Source organism: Diceros bicornis, assembly GCF_020826845.1.
Source record: "Diceros bicornis minor isolate mBicDic1 chromosome 20 unlocalized genomic scaffold, mDicBic1.mat.cur SUPER_20_unloc_2, whole genome shotgun sequence".
NCBI classification, from domain to species: Eukaryota; Metazoa; Chordata; class Mammalia; order Perissodactyla; family Rhinocerotidae; genus Diceros; species Diceros bicornis.
In genome coordinates, this window is record NW_026690884.1 from 326,475 (window position 1) to 346,153 (window position 19,679).

The window sequence follows — 19,679 nt, forward strand, 5'->3', positions numbered from 1 at the left end:
AATGGATTATTATAAACAAAGCTCTTCACAACAGTGCCTGGCACAGAGTGGGTGCTATTGAAGGGTATATCACCATTATGATTGTGATTTGCATGGTAGAGCACAGAAATTAAGAGCATGAATTCTGGCATCCGGCGGTCAGTTCGAATGCTAGCTGCACCTCTAAGGTTATTTAATCCTTCTAAACCTCACTTGAAATACTCCACTTGGCATCTGCAGCACAACTTCTTCTTGGTTCTCTTGATTCTTCCCTGCAGCTTCACCTCAAACTCCTTTGCTGTTTCCTTCTCATTTTCCTGACCTTGAATGTGGAGCCAGGCCTTGGGCTGCTTTCCTATTCACACTCATTGCCTAATGTTCTTCTCAGGGTCCACGGCTTTAAAGTGCATTTATACTCTGATGATTCAGTAAAGTTGCAGGATACAAAATCAACATACAAAAATCAGTTGCATTTCTATATAACAATCCAAAGAAAACAATCCCATTTACAATAGTATCAAAAAGAATAAAATACTTAGGAATAAATTTAACCAAGGAGGCAAAAGACTTGTACATTAAAAACTACAAAACATAGCTGAAAGAAATTAAAGGAGAGACAGACAAATGGAAAGATATCTCATATTCATGGATTGGAAGATTTAATATTGTTAAAATGTTCACACTATCCAAAGTGAGCTACACATTCAATGCAATCCCTATCAAAATCCCAATGGCATTTTTCACAGAAATAGAAAAACCAATCCTAAAATTCATATGGAACCACAAAGGACTCTGAATAGCCAAAATAACATGGAGAAAATGAACAAAGCTGGAGGAGTCACATCTACTGATTGCAAAACATATTACAAAGCTACAATAATCAAAACAGTATGGTACTGGCATAAACACAGACACACAGACAAATGGAACAGAATAGAAACCCAGAAATAAATCCACATATATATAGTCAACTGATCTTTGACAAGGGCATCAAGGAGGCACAATGGGGAAAAGATAGTCTCTTCAACAAATGGTGCTGTTATTCACGTGCAAAAGAATAAAACTGGACCCTTATCTTACACTATACACAAAAATCAACTCAAAATAGACTTAAAAATCAACTTAAACGTAAGACCTGAAACTGTAAAACTCCTAGAAGAAAACATAGGGGAAAAGCTGCCTGACATTGGTCTTAGCAATGATTTCTTAAATATGACATCAAAAGCACAGGCAACAAAAGCAAAAATAGATAAGTGGGCCTACATCAAACTAGAAAATTTCTACACAGCAAAGGAAACAATCAACAGAGTGAAAAGGCAACCTACAGAATGGGAAAAATATCTGCAAACCATATATCTGATAAGAGGTTAACATCCAAAATACAAAAGGAACTCTAACAACTCAATTGCAAAAAACCAAATAACCTGATTAAAAAATGGAGAAAGGATTTGAATAGATATTTCTCAAAAGACGATATATAAATGGCCAACAGGTATATGAAAAGATGCTTAACATTACTTATCATTGGGGAAATGCAAATCAAAACCACAATGAGATATCACTTCATACTTGTTAGGATGGCCATTATTAAAAAAAAAAGGAAAGAAAAGAAAAGAACAAGTATTGTTGAGGATGTGGAAAAACTGGAACCCTGTGCACTATTAGTGGGAGTGTAAAATGTTGCAGCCGCTATGGAAAACAGCATGGAAGTTCCTCAAAAAATTAAAAATAGAACTACCATATGATCCAGCAATCTCACTCTGGCTATTTATCCAAAAGAACTGAAATCAGGATCTCAGAGACATAGCCGCACTCCCATGTTCACTGCAGCATTATTCACTGCAGCATTATAGCCAAGAGGGGGAAACAAACTAAATGTCATCGACAGATGAATGGATAAAGAAAATGTAGTATATAAATGCAATGGAATATTATTTAGCCATAAAAAGAAGGAAATCCTGTCAGATGCTACAACATGGATGAACCTTGAGGACATCATGCTACACGAAAGAAGTCAGTCACAGAAGGACAAACACTGGTTGGTTCCACTTATATGAGATATCTGAAGTAGTCAAATTCATAGAAGTAGAAAGTAGAATGGCGGTTGCCAGGGGCTGGGGGAAGAGGGAAATGAGGATTTACTGTTCAATGAGTATGACGTTTCAGTCGTTCAAGATGAAAAAGTTCTAGGGATATGGTATACAACAGTGTGCTTACAGTTAACAATATTGTACTGTACATGTAAAAATGTTAACTTTTCAATAAATGGTGCTGGAACGGGATATCCACATGAACAAAAATGAATCTAGACACAGATCTTATACCCTTCACAAAAATTAACTCAAAATGGATCACAGACCTAAACGTAAAACATAAAACTATAAAACTCCTAGAAGATAACATAGGAGAAAGTCTAGATGACTTTGGGTATGGTGATAACTTTTTATTTGTTTATTTATTTTTTATTTTTTTCTGAGGAAGATCAACCCTGAGCTAACATCCACGCTAATCCTCCTCTTTTTGCTGAGGACGACCGGCTCTGCGCTAACGTGTATTGCCAATCCTCCTCCTTTTTTTTTTTTTTCCCCAAAGCCCCAGTAGATAGTTGTATGTTATAGTTGCACATCCTTCTAGTTGCTGTATGTGGGACGCAGCCTCCGCATGGCCAGAGAAGCAGTGCGTCAGTGCACACCCGGGATCTGAACCCGGGCCGCCAGTAGCGGAGTGCGCGCACTTAACCGCTAAGCCACGGGCCCGGCCCTGGTGATGACTTTTTAGACACAACACTAAAGACATGATCCACGAACAAAATAACTAATAAGCTAGACTTCGTTAAAATTAAAAAACTTATGCTCTGCAAAAGATAACATCAAGAGAATGAGAAGACAAGCCACAGACTGGGAGAAAATATTTGCAAAAGACACATCTGATAAAGGACTTATATCCAAAATATACAAAGAGCTCTTTAAAACTCAACAATAAGAAAACGAATAACCCAATTAAAAAACGGGAAAAGATCTGAACAGACACCTCACCAAAGAAGATATACAGATGGTAAATAAGCATATGAAAAGATACTCAACATCATATGTCATTAGGGAACAGCAAATTAAAACAAGAAGATATCATTACATACCTATTAGAATGGCTAAAATCCAAAAAAACTGACAATAACAAATGCTAACAAGGATTATAGAAACAAGAACTCTCATTCATTGCTGATGGGAATGCAAAATGGTACAGCCACTTTGGGAGACAGTTTGGGAGCCTCTTATAAAACTAAACATAGTCTTACCAAACAATCCAGCAATTGCACTCTTCGGTATTTACCCAAATGAACTGAAAACTTACATCCACACAAAAACCTGCACATGGATGTCTACAGCAGCTTTATTCATAATTGCCAACAATGTGGAAGTCACAAAGATGTCCTCCAGTAGGTGAATGGATAAACTGCAGTACATCAAGACAACATAATATTATTCAGCACTAAAAAGAAATGATCTATCAAGCCGCAAAAAGACATGGAGGAACCTCAAAGGCATATTACTAAGTGAAAGAACCCAATCTGAAAAGGCTACATACTATACGATTTCAAGAATATGACATTCTGGAAAAGCCAAAACTATAAACTGTAAAAGGATCAGTAGTTAGCAGGGGGTGGGGGTGGGGGTATGAATAGGTAGAGCACACAGGATTTTTAGGGCAGTGAAAATACTCTTTATGATACTATAATGATGGATACATGTCATTATACATTGTTCAAACTCATAGAATGTACAATACCAAGGGTGAATTGTAATATAAATTGTGGACTTTGGGTGATTATGATGTGTCAATGCAGGTTCATCAGTTGTAACAAATGTACCACTCTGGTGTAGGATATTGATGATGGGGGAGGCTATGTATGTGTAGGGGCAGGCGGTATATAGGAAATCTCTGTACCTAATTCTTAATTTTATTGTGAACCTAAAACTGTTCCAAAAAATAAAGTCTTAAAAAATGTTAAGAGGATAGATCTCATGTTATGTATTATTTTATTTTATTTTATTTATTTATTTTTCCCCCCCTAAGCCCCAGTAGATAGTTGTATGTCATAGTTGCACATCCTTCTAGTTGCTGTACGTGGGACGCGGCCTCAGCATGGCCGGAGAAGCGGTGTGTCGGTGCGCGCCCGGGATCTGAACCTGGGCCGCCAGCAGCGGAGCGCGCGCACTTAACCGCTAAGCCACGGGGCCGGCCCTGTATTTTTTTTTAAACACAAAAAATATATGTATATCCAGAATTTGACACTTCTCACTGCTGCCACCCTGACCCAAGGCACCACCACCTACTCCCTAGATTACTGTAATATTCTCTAAACAGGTCTCCTTGCTCCCACCCTGTCCCCTACAGTTCATTTTCCATTAAGCAGCCAGAGTGGTTCTTCACCTCCCTTGAAGCACAATCCAAAGTTCTTCCTACAGCCTACAAGACCCTTTGTGATGTGGCCCACTGATATTTCTCTCACTCCATCTCCTACCTTCCTCACTCACCTGTTGTGGTCCAGCTGCACTGGCTTCTTTGCTGTTCCTAGAAACACCACGTATGCTGCCACTAGAGGGCCTCTGTACTTGCTGTTCCTGCTGCATGGTATTCTCTTCCTCAAGATATATCCCACTCATCTCCAAGACACTGAAGGAGAGAAATGAAACATAAATTGATAAACAAACAAATATACCAGGGTGAAAATTAAGGTAACAAAGAATAAAGCAGGTTAAATAGACAGAGAAGGCATGGGTACAATTTAATGTGGCTTACTCTCACTCACTTTAGATCTCCTCTCAAATGTCAAATCACCACAGAGACTTTCCCTGCGTATCCTACACTAAATTGCATCTATGCATTCTCTATGCACTTAACCTGCTCGTTCTTTGTCATAATATTTTCACACAGATTGTTTATTGGTTTGTGTTTTCTTCCTCCCCTCCACACGCATGATCATAAATACCATAAGAGCAAGAGTAGTGCCTGGGACAGAGTAGGCACTCAGTAAATATTTAATGTTAAATGAACAAAGTCCTATACTAGCTATCTATAGACTCGTAACAAACTACCCCAAAGCTTTGTAGCTTAAAACAACAACCATTTTGGGGCCGGCCCCGTGGTGTAGTGGTTAAGTGTGCGCTCTCCGCTGCTGGCAGCCTGGGTTTGGATCCCGGGTGGGCACCACGCACCACTTGTCAGGCCATGCTGTGGCGGCATCCCATATAAAGTAGAGGAAGATGGGCATGCATGTTAGCTCAGGGCCAGTCTTCCTCAGCAAAAAGAGGAGGATTGGCATGGATGTTAGCTCAGGGCTGATCTTCCTTACACACACACACACACACACACACACAAAAAACAATAATAAAAAAAAAAAACACCACCATTTTATTATATCTAATGACTTTGTGGATCAGAAAATCAGTCAGGGCTTGGCTGAGTGGATTCTTCTGTTTTAGGTATTATTGAGAGAGGTTATTCAGTGATATCAGCTGGTGGATGCACTTGGTAGAGGGTCCAAGAAGGCTTCGCCTACATGTCTGGTACTTTGGAGGGGATAGCTGCAAGGATGGGCACAGCTGGGACCACAGTCTAGAGCACCTACACATAATTTCTTTACCACGGCAGTCTCAGAATAGTCAGACTTCTTACATGGTGGTTCAGGGTTCCAAGAACACATGTTCCAGCAAAAAGAGTGGCAACTGCACGGCCTTTTATAACTCAACTTTGGAAGTCATAGAGGATCAATTCTACCATGCTCTATTTGGTTGAAGCAGTCATAAGCCCATCCATATTCAAGGGAAGGGGAGAGAGATCCCATCTTTTAATAAGAGGAGTGTTGAAGAATTTGCAGCCATATTTCAGATTGCTACAACCCCATACCTCACAGTACAGAGCTTTGGGCCTACTAGGTATTCAGGAAATTTTGGTTGACTCAAAATGGAATTACAAAATGGGATTTTCAACTAAGGTACTATAACTAGAAGAGAGAACAGTTTGGTTCTTTAATACAGGGGTTTATAAAAAATAATTAATTTTAAATGGTCTACATAATTTCAAAACCAAAAAACTAAACATCAAACTCAAAACAGACCATCTATGAGGGGCTCACCAATACACTGGACATAGCTGAGGAAAGAATCAGTGAGCTTGAGGATATGTCAGTACAAATTTCCCAAACTGAAATGCAAAGAGAAGGAAGAATGAAAAAAAAATGGGACAGAACATCCAAGAATTGTAGGATAATTACAAAGGGTGTAACATACAAGTAATGGGAATACCAGAAGGAGGAGAAAGAGAGAAAGGAGCAGAAGGAATATTTGAAGTAATAATGGCTAAGAATTTTCCGAAGTTAACAACATATACCACCAAACTACAGATCCAGGAAGCTCAGAGAACACCAAGTAGGATAATTACCCAAAAAATCTACACCTAGGAATATCACAAAAATCCTTAAAGTGTATGCACCTAACAACAGAGCATTGAAATACACAGGCAAAAAGTGATAGAACTGCAAGGAGAAATAGATAAAGCCACTATTATAGTTGAATATTTAGTCACCTCTGTCGGTGACTAACATATCCAGCAGGTAAAAAGCAGCAAGGATATAGCTCAACTGAATAGCACCATTAAATTGGATCTAATCGACATTTATAAGATACTTCATCCAACAACAGCAAAATACACATGGTCACATGGAACGTTTGCTAAGACAAACCACATTCTGGGCCATAAAACACACCTCAACAAAGTTACAAGAACCGAAGTCATAGAAAGTATGTTCTCAGACCACAACAGAATTAAACTGAGATCAATAACAGAAATATAGCTAGGAAATCTCAAAATATTTGGAGATTAAACAACACACTCCTAAACACATGGGTAAAAGAGGAAGTCTCAGAAGAAATTTAAAAATATTTTGAACTGAACGAAAATGAAAATACAACTTATCAAAATTTGTGGGATGCAGTGAAAGCAGTGCTTCCAGGGAAATTTATAGCACTGAATGCACACATTAGAAAAGAAGAAAGCTCTAAAAGTCAATAATCTAAGCTCCCACCTTAGGAAACTAGAAAAGAGAAGAGCAAATTAAATTCAAAGTGAGCAGAAGAAAAGAAGTAATAAAATTTAGAGCAGAAACCAATGAAATTGAAAATAGGCAAACAATAAAGAAAATCAAAAGACAAAAAGCTGGTTCTTTGGGGAAAAACCCAACAAAATGGATAAACCTCTAGCCAGGTTTATTAGTCTGCTCAGGTTGCCATAACAAAATATCACAAATTGGGTGATTTAGACAACAAAAATTTATTTTTTGCAATTCTAGAGGCAGGGAAGTCCAAGATCAAGGTGTCAGCTGATTTGGTTCCTAGTGAGACTTGCAGATGGCCACCTCTCACTGTGTCCTCACATGGCAGAGAAAGAAAGCTCTGGTGTCTCTTCCTCTTCTTTTAAGAGACCAGCCCTATTGGATAACGGCTTCACCCTTATGATCTCATTTAATCTTTATCATCTCCTCATAGGCAATCTCATTTAAAGCTCAGGGTCCTCTTCCAAGTTCACTGGTTGTTGGCAGAATTCAGGTCCTCGTGGCTATAGGACTGAGGCCCTCAGCTCCCACAGGGCACATACCATCGTCTGCCACGTGGCCTTCATCACAAGATGGCAAGTTTGCTTCTTCAGGTGAACAGGAGAGTATCTCAGCTGCTTTGAATCTGATTTCAGTAAGTGCCCAGTCCCTTTTAAAGGTTGATCTGTTTAGGTCTGGCCCACCCCGAACAGTTCCTTTTTGATTACCTCAAAGTCAACTGATTTGGGGACTTTCATTATGTTTGCAAAATTCTTCACCTCTGTCACGTAACATAGCCTAATCACAGAAAGGAAATCCTTCAAACTCACAGTCCTGCCCACACGCAAAGTGAGGGGATTATACAGAGTGTACATCAGGGGGCAGGAACCTCAGGGGCCATCTCAGAATTCTGCCCACCAGTGTATACAATTAATCCTGATGAAACTAATGATGTCAGATTAATTCTCCTAAATCAAGTTACTCACCATACCACTCTTCTCTTAAAATAACCTTCAATAGTTCTGGAAAACACAGAGAAGGAACTTTAAATTCTTTACCCTGATATTCAAGGTCTTTCTCAAACATGACCCAGGCAACATTTTAAACCTTTACTCCAACAAGCCCTGCTCAATGAGCCCTTAGTCACACGCTTTGCTCTGCCCTCCCACGCCCTTTGTGTTCTCTGTATCTGCATTCCTTCTTGCACTCTTCCTCCAGACCTCATTCACTCCTTTCCCTCCTCCTTCTTATTCAAGCCTTTACAGCCTTCAAGATGCTGCATCAACACCCCGGGATAAAACCTTTCCTGACCCTTTTGACTCACACTGAGGTTATCTTCATTTGAATTTGTCCTCAAGTACTGTGGTGGATTGCAAAAAGCAACCGTAATCTTCCCATTCCTGTGTGCAATCATTTGCAATGTGACTTTGCCACTCATCCCATCAAGAGGTGGATTATATTTTTTCACCTCTTGACTCTAGGCTGGGTCCTGTGACTTTCTTTAGCCAATGGGACATGAGCAAACCTGACACAAGCAGACACTTTAAAGCATTTGTGCACTGGGGCTTGCCCTCTTGCTGTGCTGGGAACCCTGCTACCACCACCAGGTGACTGAGGTTGGACTACTCTACTGGACGATAAGGGACACCTGGCCAAATAATTCTTGTAGCCCCAAATGACACTGGGCCAACCACCTGGCACCTGAAAAATAATAAATGTCTGGTGTTTTAGGTCATGGAGCTTTGTACCAATGTTTGCAGCAAACTACTCTTTAACAATGAGATTCAAGGTCCTCCTTTTTAACAACATTGCTTTTACTCAGCTTCATTCTAATATGCTTCCTTGTGAGAAATGTGAATTATAGCTTGCAATGAAGGAACTGTGCAGGAAGCACAAGCTGGTCTTCAATTATCTGGAAATATCCATGGGGGTGGGTCATGAACCTTCTCAAAGATGCTTGGCTTTTAAACAGAGAAGCAATCCATATGTCCATCAACAGATGAATGGATAAACAAAATGTGGTATATCCATACACTGGAATATTATTTAGCCTAAAAAGGAATGAAGTTCTGATACCTGCTACAACATGGATGAATCTTGAAAATGTTATGTGAATTGAAATAGACCAAAAGGACAAATATATAAGGGGGACAAAAAAGTTTTGGAAATAGGTAGTGGTGATGGTTGTACAATATCATGAACATAATTAACGTCACTAAATTGTACACTTAAAAATGGAAAATTTTATGTTATATACATTTTAACACAGCATTTAAATATTAATAATATAATATGCCAAAAACTCTTGAATTATACACTTTAAATGGGTGGATTGTATGGTACGTGAATTATATCTCAATAAAGCTGTTAAAAAGTTTTTTTAAATAAAACAAACAAAAAACAAGAGAAAACACCACCAAAAGTCACCCTTGATTTCACTTTTCTCCTCAGATGGAAACTACGCTGCATACTGCACATCTATTTTCCCTTCACTGCCAGGAAGCTTAAGACCAAGTTTTATGTTCAAGGTCAGCAACTCAGCTGGCACATAGATGTGCTCAAACATAGTATCTATCATCATTCTCATCAAATCAGAGGTTCCGCTTTCCTGTTCAGATCCTTCTATGTGTCTTGCTTTGTCCCATCTCTCGATCTTTGTTAACTAAAATTCATTCAAGTGACTTTTCTCCAGGCCCCCAACAGACCCTAAAGTAAACTGAGATAATGAACCTTTGAGGTCATAGTATTAGCTCTGTAAATATGACACTATAGTCTCAGATGAATAATTAACCCTCAGAGCAAGGAGAAGAGCTCATGCTAAAGAGGAAATAAGAGAACGCAGCGCCTCAAAAGCGGTGAGGATGTCAGCAGTTTAACCAGGATCATTTAAACCACCTTCAACCTATTCCTGGGTAGTACTTTTTTTTTGTTTTGTTTATTTATTTATTTATTTTTTCCCCCAAAGCCCCAGTAGATAGCTGTATGTCATAGATGCAAATCCTTCTAGTTGCTGTATGTGGGACACGGCCTCAGCATGGCCCGAGAAGCGGTGCGTCAGTGTGCGCCTGGGATCCGAACCTGGGCCGCCAGCAGCGGAGTGCGCGCACTTAACCGCTAAGCCACAGGGCCGGCCCCTGGGTAGTACTTTTACCACAGAAAAATCAATGGGCTCAAATTTGGTAACAGACAGAAAACAACCATTGCTGACTGACCTTTCATCCTGGGACCATTCCATTAGGACAAACTATTCAAAAATTCCCCAAATGCCCATATTTTCTAACAAATTTTGGAAAACTATATCCCAAAATTCTGAGGAACTTGGCTTTAAGATCATAGGAAAAAGTCAGTCATACAGGAGAAGGAGAGAGAGAACATTCTTAATTCTATACACATACCCAACTTTTTTCATCTCAGAAAAAGCCTGAGTCCTGGGTAAGTACGCTAGTCCCCCAGTTAATCCACCAAACTACTTACTTGTCCAATGAATTGCTATAAAAAGAAGCCTACAAATACGAAACCCAAAACAGATACATTCTATCTCTAGTAATAAAGTTTCTGATGATGTAGTATATAATACCTGTACCTCTTTGACGAGAGAAGTATTCTTACTAGAAAAATCCAATGGGGGGCCAGCCCGGGGGCACAAGCGGTTAAGTGCATGCGCTCCGCTGCGGCGGCCCGGGGTTCGCTGGTTTGGATCCCAGGCGCGCACTGACACACCACTTGTCAAGCCATGCTGTGGCGGCGTCCCATATAAAGTGGAGGAAGATGGCCATGGATGTTAGCCCAGGGCTAGTCTTCCTCAGCAAAAAGAGGAGGATTGGCAGATGTTACCTCAGGGCCAATCTTCCTCACACACACACAAAAAAATCCATTTGGCTTGCCACTCTAATAAATCAAATTTCCCAATGACAGGAACCATGTTGGTTCTTCCATCCACAGTACAAGTACTTTGTACTTGGATGTGCTATTAATAAATATTTCTTGAACATCACTTTAAAGTCAATCAGACTATAAATTAAAATTTTCACCATAAGTAGATAATGAATGGTAAGAGGCAATACATGAAAGGTGCAACGCTGCTCTAAAAGAGAACATATCCCCTCATATACAAGGATGCCCACTTGGCTTTTCACTGTTGCTGGGACTGTTGGAAAGAAAGAGTGACGGCATCACAGTGTAACAGAAAATTCTAGTGGTGGCATGTGGGTTGGGGAGGCAGGCTGTATGGAAGGTCTGCCCCAACGGCCTCCGTGTCATTCCTATGCCCCTAGCCTTGATTTCCTCATTTTTAAAAGGCGAGATCTACCTTAGTTTATTACATAGGTTCCTTCCACTCCTAAAAGAGATTTGATGCTATTAGAGTTATTTTTCATTGCAGAATTGGTTTTCAACAGTTTCCATGTTTTCTACACAATTCCACCTAGTACCTCCAATCAATAATAAAAAATTATACATGAGCTTTCATGAGTTGGATATTATAATAAGTGCTCAAAATGTATAACACTGATGTTGTTCCTATTTAACATTAAAGATTCCAGTGTCCTCATATTTACATTCAGAAAAGGAAAGCTGGCTTAGATATACACTTAGAAGAACTTATTAACTCATATTTAATCGTATGACAAAAATGACACCATGGCAAGGGATATTAGGAGTAAGCAAATTAATTAGATACAAAGTTCCTAGCCTCTAAAGCTGAATTCCTAGTAAGTTTAACCGTTTGTCACCTTCTGTGTTACCACAACTTCAAAATGATTTGTTTTCTTAAAAGGCTGGAGGGTAGGGGTGGGGGGAATGACTTATGAATTAACCAGGGATTGTTTGGATATAATTATAAACTGCAAATCACCATGATTTCAATGATATTCAGACTTTTAAAGCTATTTTATAAAAAAAGAAAAGAAAGCAAATTAGACCTTTGCTAAGATTATTTATGAGTAAGGAACTTATACATTCATGACTGAGTGTTCGACAATACATTCCCAGTGGAATGATCTCTAAAAATGTCTATAATTAAAAACAGAATAGTAAAAAAAAATTCAATGGCTTACTCTCTTGTTGGTGAGTTAGTGGAGGATTCCTTTTTTGAATCAGGAGAGCTTAGAGTTTGCAAAATACAATTATGTTTTTCGGTGGATAGGGCACCTCTTTCTTGCTCAGAGTGGATTAATTTTAAGGCCTCTATTCCATCTTCTCCCTCCATCTTGTCACTCGGATTTGGCTGTGGTTCTGGACTCTCTAAAATCAGATCATCTTCACTTACGGCAACTGTGAGGTCACTGCTGCTGCTCAGACTTTCCTCTTCCTGCTGTTGCTGCATTTTCCTGAAGGGCTTCTGTGCCTCGGGGTCCCCGTGAGGAGGATGATCTGGAAGAGGGGATATGAAGAGACTACTGATCACTAAGTGCAGGGAGAAGCGAGGTAAGACGTTCCACCTCACGGAATGGGATTATTCATCAGTTAAAACATGTAGAAACGATCCATGATTAATTACAGTATTTAAAAACTCATTAAAAATATTTTATTAAATATATTAAAAATATAACAATGAGTTTAAAAATCAGAGAATTCGCTTGTAAGAATATTTCCACATACATATTTAAGAATTCATTAGAATGGAATTTGTTGGCAAAGTCACCACTGTACTTTGTTTTTTGACAAAAGATAAAATTAGAGAGTACACTTTGTTCTTACATAAGACCACTACCACCCAGAAAAACTAAATACCAACAAAAATCAGCAAACAATCTCAGCCTCTCACCCCACCTGAGAAACCTTCCTGAGCAGAATGCTTCTCTTGAGAACACTTACTTTCAGATGCACAGTATTCTGAGACTGATATCGGAGCGACTGGTAGTCTGGCACTGTCTTCCTTGACTTCAACATGTTCCCGTGTCAGTATTTCTCCCTCTGATGCCCCTGATCTGCTGGAACTGTCACACTTTAAATCAGTGGTTCTGCTCCCTGGACGTAATCTTCCCCGTAACAGGGAATGGAGTTCAGCAGACTTTTTGCTTTCAGATAAATTACTCTTGCCGTGACGTGAGTTGCTTCCTATCTCCAAGCAATGAGTCTGTTCCTCCTCAGACAATGGGCTGGCTGTGACTGGCGTTTTCTCACCAATCTGAAGAGATGTCCTTCCATCTATTTTGTCAGACTTATTTAAGCACTGTGTGCCACTATTAGTGCAGACTACATAGCTGTCTGTCACATCACTGCTCTGGGCTGTCTGTCGCTGTGAACGTGGGTCAAGAATTGTTCTGAAGTTCTTCGTGGGTTGGGGAGATTTCTGCTCTGTACTAACATCTCCAGCGCTTGAGATGGCTGACATTTGGCGGCCCATAAAGATTGTTGCTGGTTGATACAATCCTCTTGACACAGCTGTCCCCAAGTTAATCCCTGCCTGCATTGCAACCTGCAGCACCAAAAGAGACGTGAGTTAAATGTACTGTGTATGAACAATTAGGTTGTTTAGGTTGTTTTCAGAAATGAAATGAGGAAAAGGAAGCATCACCATTGAAATCAACAGCTACCATGTTTATAAAACTCATGGCTTCCTACAAAATGAATGAGCAAAAAACTGGTATAGTCCATACTCTTTAATTTTAAAAACAGTGTTGGTTCACAAAGCAAATATTGTCAAGGAACTATGGAATCTATATTTTTCAAAAAGAAATGCATACATTGCACAACTATGTGAATGTACTTAACGCCACTGAATTGTACACTTAAATGTGGTTAAGATGGTAAATTTTATGTTATGTATATTTTAGCACAAGCAAAAAAAAAAAAGCTGTGAGTTCTAGCCACTTTCCTCAGAGATGCTCAGATTTGATGGAGCTAGGAAGGTACCTGATGGAAAAAAAAAAAAAGGGAGAGGGAGAGAAAGAGATGCATACAAAGGACTACCAGAGGTTTCAAAACTCTATTTCTGGTAATATGTGTAATATAAAAAACCCTCCAATAATAACAGTCAAGATTGCATTATAATATTCTGCATATGTGCAAACAGCCATAATTTCTAGTCAACCTCAAATAACAACAACAGTTTTTCCTGAACATTTTCAAATAATTTTAAATACATTTAAAGCAATTTAAATTTACTGGCACGTCTATCAGGAGAATGAACATTGTCTCTTCCTTGAAAAGAGAGAGGGGAGGGGAGAGGTGGAAAAAGAAACAGAAGCAATTGGTTCAGTGGCTTGATCAAGGACGCACAGTGGGAAGCAGAACTGGAAGTAACAACCCTGAAGCCTTGAGGAATTTAAGTGCTTTTCTTCCAAAGAGACCAAAGCATCTCCACATATACAGTAGCATTTAGTTCACAGAGCCCTACAGAATAGATGGGGAGACATATTTGCACCCCTTTTCTGCATATGGAAAAACTGAGGCCCAAATGTTCAGACAGAAAGTGCCATAAACACAGCTGAAACAGAATCAGGTGTTGCTTCTCTTCAAATATACCATCTCTTCTATTCCAAAAAATAAAAGAAACAACTTTGATGTTAAAAACAAATGAACAGAGATGTCAGAGAAAATGGTAGAATAAGAACCTCTCAAAATTCTATGTTTCATAAAAGAAACAGTGACACTGGAAAACATCTTCGACACTGGAAAATAACTTAGAATTCTGGAGATTAACCACAGGCTTGCAGCAATCAGGGGAGCATTTACTCAAGAAAAACAACTGAATCTTGGTAGGAACAGTACACTTTATGGTGCTTTATCTTGTCCTATTCTCATTTCCCACTCTTCAGGTCTGCGGTAACTTTGAAAATCCACAGCCTGTAACCCAGCAGTCTAACAGTTACTGGAAGGAGTGGAAAAGAGAAGGAATTCCTTCAACACCCCATTCTCAGAGAACTGTCATTACGTGACTTATCTGGTGGTTTCCTGGAAGGCTACACTCACAAGACTGTCTTTTTTTGACTTGACTTGAAGCTCACACAGTGCAAAAAGCCTTCTCCTTGGGGGTATTTGTCAAAAATAATCAGAGACAGGGGGCCGGCCCGGTGGCGCAAGCGGTTAAGTGCGCGCGCTCCGCTGCGGCGGCCCGGGGTTCGCTGGTTCGGATCCCGGGCGCGCACTGACGCACTGCTTGGCAAGCCATGCTGTGGCGGCGTCCCATATAAAGTGGAGGAAGATGGGCACAGATGTTAGCCCAGGGCCGTCTTCCTCAGCAAAAAAAAGAGGAGGATTGGCGGATGTTAGCACAGGGCTGATCTCCTCACAAAAAAAAAAAAAAAAAAAAAAAATAATCAGAGACAGGGGCCGGCCCAGTGGCGCAGGCGGTTAAGTGCACGCACTCTGCTGCGGCAGCCCGGGGTTCGCCGGTTCGGATCCCCAGCATGCACCGACGCACTGCTTGTCGAGCCATGCTGTGGCGGCGTCCCATATAAAGTGGAGGAAGATGAGCACGGATGTTAGCTCAGGGCCAGTCTTCCTCAGAAAAAAGAGGAGGATTGGCATCAGATGTTAGCTCAGGGCTGATCTCCCTCACAAAAAAAAAAAAAAAAAAAAAAAATCAGAGACAATTGTTTAACATCAAGGCTGTATATAAAAGTTGGGCAGTAGATAACAGTTGGGCAAACAACAGGCTAACTAAAAACCTTAAAAGGAAAAGCTGGTTAACAAGATGTCCATAGGGGGCTTTGAAAAGCTCCAACACACTCCTGGAAATCCAGATGGCCACCTGCACGCTCAGGCCTTGGGCATGCTCAGGAAAAGTCCTGAGAAGGGCCTAAGCTCTCACCTCAGGCTCACCCTGAGGCTCTGTGCAAGCACTTAGTAAAGGTCAAGGTGGAATCGTAAACTGCCTGGATGAGGGCTGAAGGTGTGCCCGAAGACACACTCAAAGCCCCTTGGCAAAGACTGTGAAACTTACTGGTTTTAGGCATTTCAAAAAACTCTGTCTAATCACCAAGACAAAAAACAACAAATGTTGGAGAGGATGTGGAGAAACAGGAACCCTCATACACAGCTGGTGGGAATGCAAATTGGTGCAGCCTCTATGGAAAACGGTATGGAGATTCCTCAAAGAATTAAAAATAGAGATGCCCTATGATCCAGCCATCCCACTACTGGGAATCTATCCAACGCACCTGAAATCAACAATCCAAAGAGGCTTATGCACCCCTATGTTCATTGCAGCATTATTCACCATAGCCAAGAAGTGGAAGCAACCTAAGTGTCCCTCAACTGACAATTGGATTAAGAAAATGTGGTATATATATACAATGGAATACTACTCAGCCATAAAAAAAGACAAAATCGTCCCATTTGCAACAACATGGATGGGCCTGGAGCGTAATATGTTAAGTGAAATAAGCCAGAAAGAGAAAGACAAACACTGTATGATCTCACTCATATGTGGAATATAAACCAACACATGGACAGAGAAAACTGGACTGTGGTTACCAGGGGCAGTGGGGGTGGGGGGTGGGCACAAGGGGTGAAGGGAGTCATATATATGGTGATGGACAAACAAAAATGTACAACCCAATATTTCACAATTTTAGAAACCATTAAAACATCAATTAAAAAAAAAAAGAGAGAGAAACCTCCACAGAAAACCCCCAAAATGAAATGGTAGTCAGAAACACAAAGGAAGAGAAACAATGGAAATATAGATTAGGTGGGATTAAGCCCTCATGTATCAATAATCACTCTAAATGTAAACTGATTGCATTCTCCAATCAACAGACACAGAGTGCTGGGGTGGATTAGAAAACAAGACCCAACAATATGCTGCCTCCAGGAAACACATCTCAGCTCTAAAAACAAACAGGCTCAGAATGAAGGGATGGGAGACAATACTCCAAGCAAATGGCAAATAAAAGAAACTAGGTGTTGCCATACTTATACCAGACAAAGCAGACTTCAAGATAAAAAAGACTATGAGAGACAAAGAGGGGCAGTATATAATGATAAAGGGGACTTTCCACCCAGAGGACATAACACTTATAAAGATATATGCACCTAACACAGCAGCACAAAAGAATATAAAGCAACTATTAATAGACCTAAAGGGAGAAATTAACAGCAACACAATAATAACAGGGGACCTGAACAACCCACTTACATCCATGGATAGATCATGCAGAGAAAGGCAACAAGTAAATAGTGGAATTAAATGAAACATATGATCAGATGAACTTAATTGATATATATAGGGCATACCCTCCTAAAACAGCAGAATACATGTTCTTCTTAAGTGCACATGGAACATTCTCAAAGATAGACCATATGTTGTGAAACAAGGCAAGCCTGAATAAATTTAAGATTGAAATCATATCAAGCCTCTTTTCTGACCACAATGCTATGACACTAGAAATCAACTACAAGAAAAAAGATGGGGAAGTCACAAATATGTGGAGACTAAAGAACACGTGACTGAAGAACCATTGGATCAATGAACAAATCAAAGGAGAAATCAAAAAATACCTGAAGACAAATGAAAATGAAAAGACAACAAAAGAACTCTTACAGGATGCAGCAAAAGCAGTTCTAAGAAGGAAATTCATAGCAATACAAGCGCACCTCAACAAACAAGAAAAATACCAAATAAGTAACCTTAAACTACACCTAATAGAACCAGAAAATGAAGAACAAATGAAGCCCAAAGTCAGCAGAATGAGGGAAATAATAAAAATTAGAGCAGAAATAAATGAAATAGAGACTAAAAAAACAGTAGAAAGGATCAATGAAACAAAGAGCTGGTTCTTTGAGAAGACTGAAACAAAATTGACAGACCCTTAACCAGACTCACTAAGAAAAAAAGAGAAAAGGCTCAAAGACATAAAATTAGAAATGAAAGAGGAGAAATTACAACAGATACCACAGAAATCCAAAGGACAGTAAGAGAATACACTGAACAACTTACATGCCACCAAATAGGATAACCTAAAAGAAATAGATAAATTCTTAGATTCCTACAACCTCCCAAAATTGAATCAAGAAGAAATAGAGTAAATGAACAGACCAATCACAAGTAAAGAGATCAAAATGCTCATCAAAAACCTCCCAAAAAACAAAAGTCCAGGACCAGATGGCTTCTCTGGAGAATTGTACCAAATATTCAAACAAGATTTAATACCCATGCTTCTCAAACTATTCCAAACAGTTGAAGAAGATGGAACACTTCCTAATTCATTCTATGAGGCCAACATCACCCTGACAGCAAAAGCAGATAAGGATAGCACAAAGAAGGAATATTACAGGCCAATATCACTGATGAACACAGATGCAAAAATACTCAACTAAATATCAGCAAATCGAACACAGCAATGTATTAAAAGGATCATATACCATGATCAAGCGGAAATTATACCAAGGATGCAGGGATGGTTCAACATCCGCAAATCAATCAATGTGATACACCACATTAACAAAATGAGGAATAAAAGTCACATGATCCTCTCCACAGATGCAGAGAAAGGATTTGACAAGATCCAACATACATTTATGATAATAACTCTCAATAAAATGGGTATAGAAGGAAACTACCTCAACACAATAAAGGCCATATATCACAAACCCACAGCCAACGTCATACTTAATGGTGAAAAACTTAAAGCCATTCCTCTGAGAACAGGAAGAAGACAAAGGTGCCCATTATCGCCACTCCCATTCAACATAGTACTGGAGGTTTTGGCCAGAGCAATTAGGCCGGAAAAAGAAATAAAAGGAATCCAAATTGGAAAGGAAGAAATGAAACTCTTGCTGTTTGCAGATGACATGATTGTAATTACAGAAAACCCTAAAGAATCCATCAGAAAACTATGAGAAATAATCAACAACTACAGCAAAGTTGCAGCATACAAAATCAACTTACCAAATCAGTTGCAATTCTATACTCTAATAATGAACTAACAGATAGAGAACTCAAGAATACAATCCCATTTACAATTGCAACAAAAAGAAAAAAGTGTCTAGGGATAAATTTAACCAAAGAGGTTAAAGACCTATACAATGAAAACTATAAGACATTATTGAAAGAAATCAATGATGACCTGAAGTAATTGGAAGATATTCCATGCACATGGATTGGAAGAATAAACACAGTTAAAATGTCCATATTACCTAAAGTAATCTACAGATTCAATGCAATCCCAATCAGAATCCCAATGACCTTCTTCATAGAAATAGAACACAGAATCCTAAAATATACATGGAATAACAAAAGACCTCGAACAACCAAAGCAATCCTGAGAAGAAAGAACAAAGCTGGAGGCATCACAATCCTAACTTGAAAATATATTACATAGCTACAGTAATCAAAATGGCATGGTACTGGCACAAAAGCAGACTCATAGATCAATGGAACAGAACTGAAAGCCCAGAAAGAAAACCACACATCTGTGGTCAGTTAATCTCTGACAAAGGAGCCAAGATCATACAATGGAGAAAGGAAAGTCTCTTCAATAAATGCTATTGGGAAAACTGGACAGCCACATGCAAAAGAATGAAAGTAGATCATTATCTTCCACCATACACAAAAATTAACTCGAAATGGATAAAAGACTTGAATCTAACACTTGAAACCATAAAACTCCTAGAAGAAAATATACGCAGTACAGTCTTTGACATCGGTCTTAGCAGCACCCTT

At 39.4% G+C, this 19,679-nt stretch overlaps 1 protein-coding gene across 1 annotated transcript in view; it reads right to left on the bottom strand.

Moving 5' to 3' along the window:
* The window catches only part of LOC131401834 (centrosomal protein kizuna-like), a 69,854-nt gene extending 55,651 nt beyond the window's left edge, over nt 1–14,203 (bottom strand). The window contains 3 exon segments of the mRNA XM_058536946.1: nt 12,124–12,439; nt 12,839–13,487; nt 14,177–14,203. Of these exon segments, the coding sequence (XP_058392929.1) occupies nt 12,124–12,439; nt 12,839–13,487; nt 14,177–14,203 (992 nt within the window).
* Nucleotides 14,204–19,679: the final 5,476 nt, after the last annotated feature.